At 45.7% G+C, this 10633-nt stretch overlaps 1 protein-coding gene across 1 annotated transcript in view; it reads left to right on the top strand.

Annotated features, from left to right (window-relative positions):
* LOC103724576 (cilia- and flagella-associated protein 53) overlaps positions 1-10633 on the top strand; it is a 63620-nt gene that overhangs the window by 45766 nt on the left and 7221 nt on the right. The window contains exon 7 of the mRNA XM_029557952.1: positions 1797-1899. Coding sequence (XP_029413812.1) covers positions 1797-1899 — 103 coding nt within the window. The remainder of the gene's footprint in view (positions 1-1796; positions 1900-10633) is intronic.

Here is a 10633-nt window from a genome sequence, read left to right as displayed (position 1 = left end):
TGTCCCCGACCGCTTTCCGTCTCGCCGGCAAGAACGACGCGGGAGGACAAGTCAGGATCCTTCTGCAGCAGTTTATTTCATAAGCCTCTTACATAGCATACTAAGGATGAAGACCGAAGACGCCGAGAAGTGGGAGAGCTGTTGCTTATATATGCCCTAAAGGTCCCATTTATGACGTATAAGAAGTGGATTGGTTGCTGGAGATCACGCCACGGGAGGAGGCGAGGGAGAGCAGGCTCTTGTGCACGCCCCTTATGGGTGCAGCAGGATGTTTACAATTAAGAAGGTCCGGATACCGGCGCCATCTTGTAATGGCGGCGGAGGCTGTGGCTCTCCACACATTCTATTAGTCAGGCCTTCCAAGTTTTCATTTCCAGTTTCATTCCAATGTGGGTTTTCTTCAGTATTTCTATCTCTTTACTGGATTCTATTTTCATATCCTGAATTAACTTCCTTATTTCATTCAGCTTTTTGCTTGTATTTTTGTGAGCTTCAATCAGTTTATTCCTGTCCTCTTTCAGTTCATTCAGGTATTTATTAATGTCCTCTTGAGTGTCTTTAAACCCTTTGAACATGTTTATAATTTTGATTTGTTTTGTTTGTCTTTTTGAGACAGGGTCTCCCTGTATCCCCAGCTGGCCTGGAACTCACTATGTAGACCAGGCTGGCCTTGATTTCACAGAGATCTGCCTGCCTTTGCCTCCCAAGTGCTGAGATTAAAGGGGTGCACCACCATGCTATGCTCTTTTTTTTAAATTTCATATATTCCATTTCTTCTAAGTCATTTTTCTTTGGAACTATTACTATGAGATTGATGCTTTAGCATGTTGTTTTGGTTTTCCGTGCGTGCGTGTGTGTGTGTGTGTGTGTGTGTGTGTGTGTGTATGTGTTATAAGACTTGGGAATCTGGAGTTAGGTTGTTGGTTGTGACTTTTGCTGTGTTCTCAGCTCACCAGGCTGGTACCTAGAAGTAAGCAATGGGATGGACCACTTGGGGGAATCTGGAGGGAGAGAAACAAATAAGGAAAAGGGGGCTATCTTACAGATCCACACCAGGCTGGGCTAATTGTGGCCAACAAGCTGGAGCAGGCTCTCAGGGCCAGAGGGGTTATAGGCAGTGGGGATGAAGGGAGTGCCTTGCCTGGTCCCTGCCAGGCCAGTATGGCAAAGATATGTTTTAACATTGCCAGTCTGATATAAAAAGGGCCACTCACAGATTTCCAATGAAAAATTATTAAAAGAAATCTGTGTGGATTCCAGCATATAAGAACCTTTATTCTCTGAAGAGAAGTGTTTCTCCCTTCTGTTTTTGAGATAGGATCCAACTATGTTGTCCAGGCTGTCCCTGAATTCCTGGGCTCAAATGATCCTCTTCCCTCAGCCTCCCAAGTACCTGGGACTACGAGTATGCAATCTCGTGCCTCACCTATACTTCTCCCTCTCTATTGATCTAAAAAATTAATGTTTAAATTAAGAACAGGGGGAGAGAGAGAGAGAGATAGAGAGAGAGAGAGAGAGAGAGAGAGAGAACTATAGCACATGTGGAGGTCAGATGACAACTTGCAGAAATTGATTCTCTACTTCTACTTTGTTGGTCCCAGGGATCAAACTCAGGTTATCATGCTTGGCAGCAAGCACCTTTACCCATTCAGCCACCTCACTGGCCCTACTTCTCCCTTCTTGATACAAGATCCAACCTGTGTTTCTAAAGACACTATGGCCTTGGTACCCAGAAAGATGTCAGCAGGTCTTGTTTGAAAAGTCATTTGATAAATAATTTCTCTTGCCTTCCTTAGTGCAACGAAAAGCCAAAGAAGAAGAAGAAGAGCGTGCTACAGAAAGAGAATGTATAAATGAAGGTCTGAAAGGACTTAACTGTGATGAGGAGAATTTTGCAAGGTATGATTTTGTTCTCTTTATTATCATTTGTTATGCAAAAACAGATTTTTAACATAGAGAATCATGTACTACCAATTCATACATTACTGACATTATTTTATATTAATATTGCACTTGACCTACTAGAAGCTCAAAGCAGTTAATAAAATTTCATGTAAAAACAGGCACCAGCTGTGTTAGTAAAATTAAATTCTACCATCATCATGAGTATTCTGATTTTACACATTGGTTGTTAAACTGTATGAGGGGGCTTAGTGGTTAGAGTCACTTGCTGCTCTTACAGAGGACCTGGGTTTTGTTCCCAGCACCCACGTGGCAGCTAACAGCCATCTATAACTCCAGTTCCTGGGATCCATCACCCTTTTCTGGCCACAGTGGGCATTCCATGTGTGGGTGCACTTACAACCATGCAGGCAACATACATGTACATAAAATAAAATTTCTAGTTAAAAATAAACTGAACATCTTAAATAATAAAATAAATTTGAAACAATTTTTAAGTCCTTTAATTTTTAAAATTTATTTATTTTGTGTGTATGAGTCTATTGCCTTCATGTAAGTACACCCGTGTTGTGAAGGTGTACTTCACAGAGGTCAGAAGAAGGCGTTGGCTCCCCTAGAACCGGAGTTATGGACAGTTGTTAGCTGCCATGTGGGTGCTTGAAATTGAACCTGGGTCCTCTGCAAGAGCAGTCATTGCTCTTAACGGCTGAGCCAGCTCTCCAGCCCCTGAAACATTTTTTAAAAGTAGTGTTAGTTTTCTGTTACTGTAATAAATACCTGAGATAAACAACTGACTAAACAAAATGCTTGTTTTTTCCTCTCTCCCTTCCTCCCCATGCCTCCCTCCCCTTGTTTCTTTGTTGGTGCTTTATTACCTCATAGCTCTGGAGGAAGTCAAGACTGGTATGGCTAGGCTTCTTCCTCTAAAGGCCTGTCTCCTTGGCTTGTACTCACTGTGCCATCACATGGTTATCTCTCTATTGAGAAGAAGCTTGATTTTGTTTTAAAAAGTTATTTTCCCTCACAGTTTTAGAAGTCTGTTAGCCCTATTGCTTGTTACTCACCCTGATGACTTGAGTTTGATCCCCTGGTGATTGACATGGTGAAGGGGAAAACTGACTCCTGAAAGTTGTCCTCTGACCTCCATGTGTGAGCATGCATGTGTGCACACACACACAATTAAATGTTTTGTTTTGTTAAGTAAAAGAGAAATGCCTCTAAAGCACAAATAGTAGCAGCAAGTCAAGAGGGTAGGCTGAATCCTGGTTTTAGTGACCTCATGTTATGCCCAGATCTCACAACCCACAATGACCACCAAGGAGTCTGGAGTGTATGCAACAGCAAAGAGCCTTTATTCTGGCTTAAGTTTGGGCCCTCAGATTTCACCAATGCAGTGAATCCATACTGAGAGCCCCAAACCAGGGTGGGGAAAGCTTTTTATAGGGAGTTTTTCTGAAGACTGCGCGTACCAGATGCACTTTAAAATGATTAGATGGTCCTATGTTCTGAGTACGGGGAGGATTCTTATTGGCAGGGGCTGTCTTTAGGGCATTGGAATGTGCTAACTGTTATCTGTAGGGCCAGAAGTTTCTGTTTCTACCTTATAAGGCTTTAACATGCCCGGGCTTGCTTAATCTATGGCTTTCCAGGGAGGAGGTTCTAGGGTCTCTTGGCGGGGTCTGCGAACATAGACACAATTGCCAGGCCAGTGGTTGTGCAGGGTAGGAGAAGGAGCAGTCTCATAAATGGCTTTCAGACAGGGCCACACATCCTTGTGGGCGTGTGCCACAGCCTCAAGAGAATCAAGCAATTGATGGTTATCAAACTCAGCAAGCAATTCAGCTTTTAAATTGGGGAGGATGGGAGGGGGTCTTCCAAACATGATTTCAAATGGAGTTAAACCTAAGAGATAGGGTGAGTTTCACACCCTATATAGAGCAAAGGGAAGGAGAGCCACCCAGTCCTGGCCAGTCTCCATGGTTAATTTAGTAAGGGTCTCTTTTAGGGTTCTATTCATCCTCTCTACCTGTCCAGAACTCTGGGGCCGGTAGGCACAATGTAATTTCCATTTCACCCCCAATACTTTCACTAACTCTTGTGTTACCTGCTAGGTGAATGCTGGTGCATTGTCTGAGCTCAGAAGAGCCAGCATACCGTACCTTGGAAGAATGTCTTCCAGTAGCCACTTGGTGACCATTTGTGCAGTCTCATGCTTGGTAGGGTATGCCTCAGTCCATCCTGAAAAAGTATCTACCAGAACCAAAAGATATTTGCAACCATATTTGTCAGGTTTTATCTCTGTGAAGTCCATTTCCCAGTGGGCTCTGGGCTTGGAGCCTCTTAACCAGGTCCCCTGTTCTTTGGGAAGATTCTCTGCATTTGTCAGCCTGCAGCTAAGACATTTGAAGGCAATTGAACCTACATGTGATCGGAGGTTCAGAACCTTGAGGTGAGCATTTCTTAGGAGATCTTCTGTCTTTCGAGCACCCAGGTGAGTGGTCCGATGAATGTGATTGAGCTAAGTTACTTGGTAGGCTAATCCTGCAGTCCCCCGTATGCCATCAAGTGTCAATCTTTTGGGTCATTGGAAGTTTTCATCCTGAGAGTAATCAGGTTGGTCTGGTAGCATGGGTGGCCCTGGGTCCAGCAGATGGACAGCCAGGACTGGGGAGGCTTTTAGGGCCGTCTCCTTGGCAACCTGGTCTGCCTTCTGGTTTCCTCAGGCTATAGGAGTATCTGTCTTCTGGTGCCTGGGGCAATGGATGATAGCCAGTTTCTTGGGTAGCCATAGGGCAGCCAGTAAGTCTAGGAGTTCTTATTTATTTTTAATAGTCTTTCCCTCAGCTGTGAGCAGCCCCCTCTCCTGGTAGATGGCCCCATGTACATGGGCTGTGGCAAAGGCATACTGGCTATCCATATAAACGTTCAATTTTATGTCCTTGCCTAATTTAAGAGCCTCGGTCAAGGCTATCAGCTCAGCCCTCTAGGCTGAAGTCCCCGCAGGTAGAGCCACCACCCAGACCATTTCAGTCTCTGTTACTACTGCTGCCCCAACATACCTCTGTCCATTCTTCACGAAACTGCTGCCAGCAGTGAACCAAGTGGCTTCTGCATCAGGGAGTAGCTGATCAGTCAGGTCTTTTCTGAGCCCATGTATTTGGCTCAAGATCCCCACGCAATTGGGCAAGGGCATGTCCAGGTCCAGATTGGGCAGCAGGGTGGCCAGATTGAGGGCTGTTCTCGGGAGAAAACAAATCCTCGGGGGATTAAGAAGCAAGCTTTGATAGTGAGTCATTCTGGCATTGCTCAACCAGCAGTCAGGTGACTGTTTGAGAACTCCCTCGATGGCATGAGGGGTTGTGATACATAATTCTTGTCCTAAGGTTAACTTGTCCACATCTTTGACTAGAAGAGCCATGGATGCTATAATTCACAAACATGGCAGCCACCCAGTGGCAACTGGTCCAGTTTTTATGACAGATATGCCACTGGCCTATTCCAGGGCCCCAGAGTCTGAGTTAGGACTCCTTTTGCCACCCCCTTCTTTACATCTATGAACAGATGAAAAGGTTTAGTAATATCCAGAAGTCCTAGGGCTGGCATGGCTAGGAGGGTCTGTTTGATCTTACTGAAGGCCTCTTCCTGGACCTCCATCCAAGCAAAGGGCTCACTTTCCCATGTGACTTCATAGAGGGGCCTCACCAATTCAGCGAATCCTGGGATCCACAAGCGGCAGAATCCTGCTGACCCCAGGAGCTCCCTCACTGCCCTCCGGGAATGAGGGGTGGGTATTTTTAGCACTGTTTCTTTCCTGGCACCTGTAAGCCACCTTTGTCCTTCTTTTAATATGTATCCCAAATAGGTGACCTCTCTCTGGCATATTGGGGCTTTCTTGGCAGATGTCCGATATCCCAGTCTACCTAGGGTTGCCAGGAGATCTCTAGTTCCCTGCTGATACTGCGAGGCATCAGCAGCAGCTATCAAGATGTCATCCACATATTGTAATAGGGTGAACTGGGAGTGTTCCAGCCAGTACTCACCCAGGTCTTCATGGAGAGCCTCATCAAACAGGGTGGGTGAATTTTTGAATCCCTGCAGCAGATGGGTCCAAGTCAGCTGCCCGTTGAAGCCAATCTCCTGGTCTTGCCATTTGAAAGCAAAGAAGGGCTGACTCTCTTTGGCCAGAGGTAGACTAAAGAAGGCATCTTTCAAGTCTAACACCATGTACCAGTTTCTGGAAGGTGGCAAGGAACTCAGGAGAGTGTAAGGATTAGGTACCATTGGATGAACATCCATAACTCGCTTGTTTACCTCTCTCAAGTCCTGGGCCAGCAATAGTAGAGGCCGGTTTTTGATGTAACGTAAACTCATCTAGTTATAGGGTATTTGGATCGGGTGGCCTTCTTGATCAGTCATTTAGGCCCCACTAGGGGTGAAATGAATGTGAGCACTCATTTCTCCAAGCTCAAGGATTTGTACCCCTCCTCAGGCCATGCCTCACCCAGCAGGTTTTTCTGTGCAATCTTTTATCCAGTGGCCCATCTTTTTGCAATAGGTGCATCAGTTCTTCTGTAACCTCGGTCACCCTTCCTGGGGTTCCCTACTTGGATCCGCAGAGAGGTAGCACAGTTGACATTCCCACTCATCAGGAAACCTTGTGGTCATAGCCAGAAGGATCTTAGTGAAGTCTCGGGTCTACATGGCGCTAGTAGCGGCTGTGGCTTGAGCTTGTTTGTCTTCCAGACTTTCTCTGTGGTTATAGACCCTCTCTGCCACTGCCAACAGCTCCAGCAGAGTCTTATCTGCCAATCTATCTAGTTTCTGTAATTTGCGCCTAATGTTGGGTGCTGACTGGTTGACAAAGGCCAATACGACTGCATTCTTGTTTTCTGGTGCCTCTGGATTCATGGATGTATAAGTGTGGAATGCCTCAGGGATCCTTTCTAAAAAGGCTGCCGGAGATCCTGTTTTTTTATGCTGCACATCACTAATCTTAGCTAAATTAGTTGGGCACCTTGTGGTGGCCCGGGAACTCCCCCCATTAGAGTCTGGCAGTAGACCTGGAGCCTCTCTTTACCTTCTGCCACATTGAAGTCCCAGTTTGGTTGGGCTAACGGGAAGGCTTCATCCACCAGTGCCTGGTTGGTGGTGGGATTCCCATCCACCCCGAGGACCAGCTTCCAGGCCTCAGTTGGATCCAGTCCCTCCCCTCAGTGGTAGATAGAACCTGTAATAGCTGCTGGATGTCATCCCAAGTTTGCTGATGGGTGGAAAGAACAGATTCTAACAGATCAATAAGGCCCTATGGTTTCTCAGAGAATTTGGCCATTTTCCATTTCCAATTGTAGAGGTCACTGGTGGCAAATGGCCAATATTGCATCTGTTGTTCTCCTGCCTCATTAAGGGGTCCCACAGTCCTTAAGGGAAGGACGGTGGAGTCTGCCGCTGCTTGCAGCTGTCCTCTCTGGACTCTCCTCTGAGTTTGGGGAGGGCTCTCAGCCCCAGGGGCCTGGGCCACCTCGGCCTTTCCTGGGGGCTCTGAACACCCAAGTTGTGCCAGTGGTGTGGGCAAGTATTGGGGAGGCTCAAGCAGGAGTTCTTCTTTCGTACCACCCTGGAGGACAGCATAAAGTGGGGCAGATGGTTTAGTTTCACTTTTCTACTGCTTACCATCGTGCAGGGTGAGGATGGTTGTCTTTGAACGCTGCAGCAGCAAAAATAGTTTGAGCCATTTGGGGGACTCTTCAACGAGGATCTGCCAGGTTGCAATGTAAGGAACCTGGTCAAGGTGTCCTGGTCACCTGAAAATGATGTTTTTAGCCCTGTAAATAGTGGGGAGGTCAAACATTCCCTCCTCCAGCCATCCAACATTGAAGGTTGGCCATTAATTCCTGCAAAAAATAAAGAGTTTGCCTTTCTTGACTTCCAGCCCTTGTCCTCTAGCCTTCTTTTTGAAGTCAGAAAAACGGTCCTGGAAAAGACTTAAGGTTGTTACTTGACTTAACTAAGTAAGTCACAAATAACACGGACAATACAAAGACACACAATGACAAGACAATACTTCCTGGCACCTTAAACAAGAACTGAAAGTGGGATGTCGGCCTCTTGCCATTCCATGGGCGCGACCCGCCATGCCCCTTCAAAATTACAAGCGGGATCCAATCCCTATCAAGTGGGTCCAGGACATCTCCTGAGTCCCACGGCCTGGAATCTTCCAGTGCATCAGCCTAGACCACCAAAAGGCTAACAAGTTAACGGGGACCTAAATTTGAGAGTGTGCAACACAAGGAGATAAAGACACTTAACGGCCGGATCAGGCTCAATGCTCCGGGGGTCCTGTGGGGGTCTTGGGGATCCCGGACGAGCCCCCAATTGTTTTGCCCAGATCTCACGACCCCCCAATGACCACCAAGGAGTCCAGAGTGTATGCAACAGCAAAGACCCTTTATTTGGGCTTAAGCTCGGGCCCTCAGATTTCACCAATGCAGTGGATCCATACTGAGAGCCCCAAACCAGGGTGGGGAAAGCTTTTTAAAGGGAGTTTTGCTGAAGCCCGCGTGAGTGCCAGATGCACTTTAAAATGATTAGGTGGTCCTATGTTCTGAGTACAGGGAGGATTCTTATTGATGGGGCTGTCTTTAAGGCATTGGAATGCGCTGACTGTTATCTGTAGGGCCAGAAGTTTCTGTTTCTACCTTATAAGGCTTTTACATGCCCAGGCTTGCTTAATCTATGGCTCTCGGGGCGGGGGGGCAGGAGGTAGCAACTGGAGATTTACAACATGCCTGGGCTTGTCTGGGCTTGCCTGAAACAGCTAGCCAAAATGGAGTCAGTGTATTCTGACTCTTGCATTTTGACTCTTCACTCAAACTGGCAAAAGGCTTAGACACAAAAATCATACTCTTCTATCAAAAAAGAGCTTATTCTGCTCATGTACCAAGTGTGAGTAAGTCAGCAGAATGGTCCTAGGGACAGAAATGATGACTGAATTGGAGGAGGCAGACTCTCTTCCTCCACTGCACCTGAATTTCATGGGAAGGTAGTGGGGTGGTTCATGGAATGCTGCAAGGAGACAGCTGCTTATTTTCTACCTCAGCCAGACTGAGCAGAAGGAAACTCGTTAATCTCAGGACAGGCTGACCTAGGAAGGTAGCAGCATTTCCAAAACCACTAAAATATTTTAGCATTTTGAGTCTAAGGACCATTACACAGAATCCTGTGCTACAAGCCATTTCTGCTAATCTAGCTAATTAGGCTACTCTGTGTTTTAGAATTTACTTCATGTGGGAAATATCTTATTTCATTAGGTTTTAGGGTTGTTACCAGCTGTGATTTGGATAAATATTTCCCAAAGATTCATGTGTTAATGACTTGGTCTTCAGTCTGTGGTAATATTGGGACCTGTAATAGAACATTTGAGTGCATGTATGTGTGTGCCATGGATGTGTTTTGCATGTCTGTGGGTGTATGTGTGTTTTTGGGTGTGCATCCACATGTCCCACTGTGTGAAAGTCCAAAGTTGAGGTGTCTTCCTCAATCACTCTTGACCTTCATATATTGAGGCAAGGTCTCTAGCTGAGCCCAGAGCTCACCAGTACCTGCCGGTCTAGCTAGCTAGCTTGCACTAGAGATCACTTATCTCTGTATCCGAGTGCTCTGGGTTCTGGGGATCTGGTTGATCATGTTTCAGTCCTCCTCAGGCTGCCCCCAGGGCTTCAACATTTTCCTCTCCCAGGAAGAGATTCATGTGGGAACTCTATTTTGGGGAATATTTTTTCAGTAGTCAAATGACCACAGGGACGAATACAGGCAGGCCAGTTATAATAGGAGTGCTGGGATTACAGACACACATGAGTGTGCCCAGATTTTTGTAGATCTAAGTTTTTAGACCCTCAGATCTAAACTCAGGTCTCTATGCCTACATAGTAAGCACTTTTTACACTCTGAGGCCAAATCCCTAGCCCTAAATTCAAAAAAAATTTTAACATGAAATATCCAAGCCAGAAGTGGTGGCATGCCCATGTAGACCCAGCAGTTAGTGGTAGAAGCAGGATTAGAAGTTCAAGGTCATCCTTAACTACATAATGGGTTCAATGACTGCCTAGGCTTACTTGACAATCTCTTTCTGGTGACCAACTCTGTCCTGAAGCTCCCTAAGGATCCACTTCTTTAGCATAAACTGACATGATTTTATGAATAACAAAAGGCATTCCTATTCCCTCAAGGATTTTTAGACACCCTATAGCACTGTTTCCCACCAAGGGCCAAAGACTAATAGAATTCTTACCATTACACATGTTCATGTTAAAAATATTACTAACGCGAACCAGGCAGAGTGGTGCATGTCTATAATCACAGAACTGAGGAGGTGAGGGCAGAATGGTCAGGAGATCAAAGTCATCAGTGGCTACATAGTAAGTTCAAGGCCAGCTTGGGCTACATAAGGCACTGTCTCAAAAAACAAGTCCCCCCACAGATGGTTCAATGGGTAAAGGTGCTTGCCACCAGCCCTGAAAATCTGTGTTCAAACCCCAAAACCTAAATGTTAGGAGAGAACCAACTCCTGTAGGTTGTCCCCTAATGTCCATATGTGCAAGGTAGCATGTGTACATACACATATGTACAAAATAAGCAAGTTAATGTAAAAAAACATAATGATAAAATAAATAATGAAATGTTATGGCTATTATGGAAAACTATTTAGAGTTTCTAAACATATTTTTTTTAATTT

This window comes from Nannospalax galili, unplaced genomic scaffold (genome assembly GCF_000622305.1).
Source record: "Nannospalax galili isolate Female #2095 unplaced genomic scaffold, S.galili_v1.0 scaffold1228, whole genome shotgun sequence".
Taxonomy (NCBI): domain Eukaryota; kingdom Metazoa; phylum Chordata; class Mammalia; order Rodentia; family Spalacidae; genus Nannospalax; species Nannospalax galili.
The sequence above is the reverse complement of the archived record's forward strand: the minus strand, read 5'-3'. Positions and strand labels throughout refer to the sequence as shown.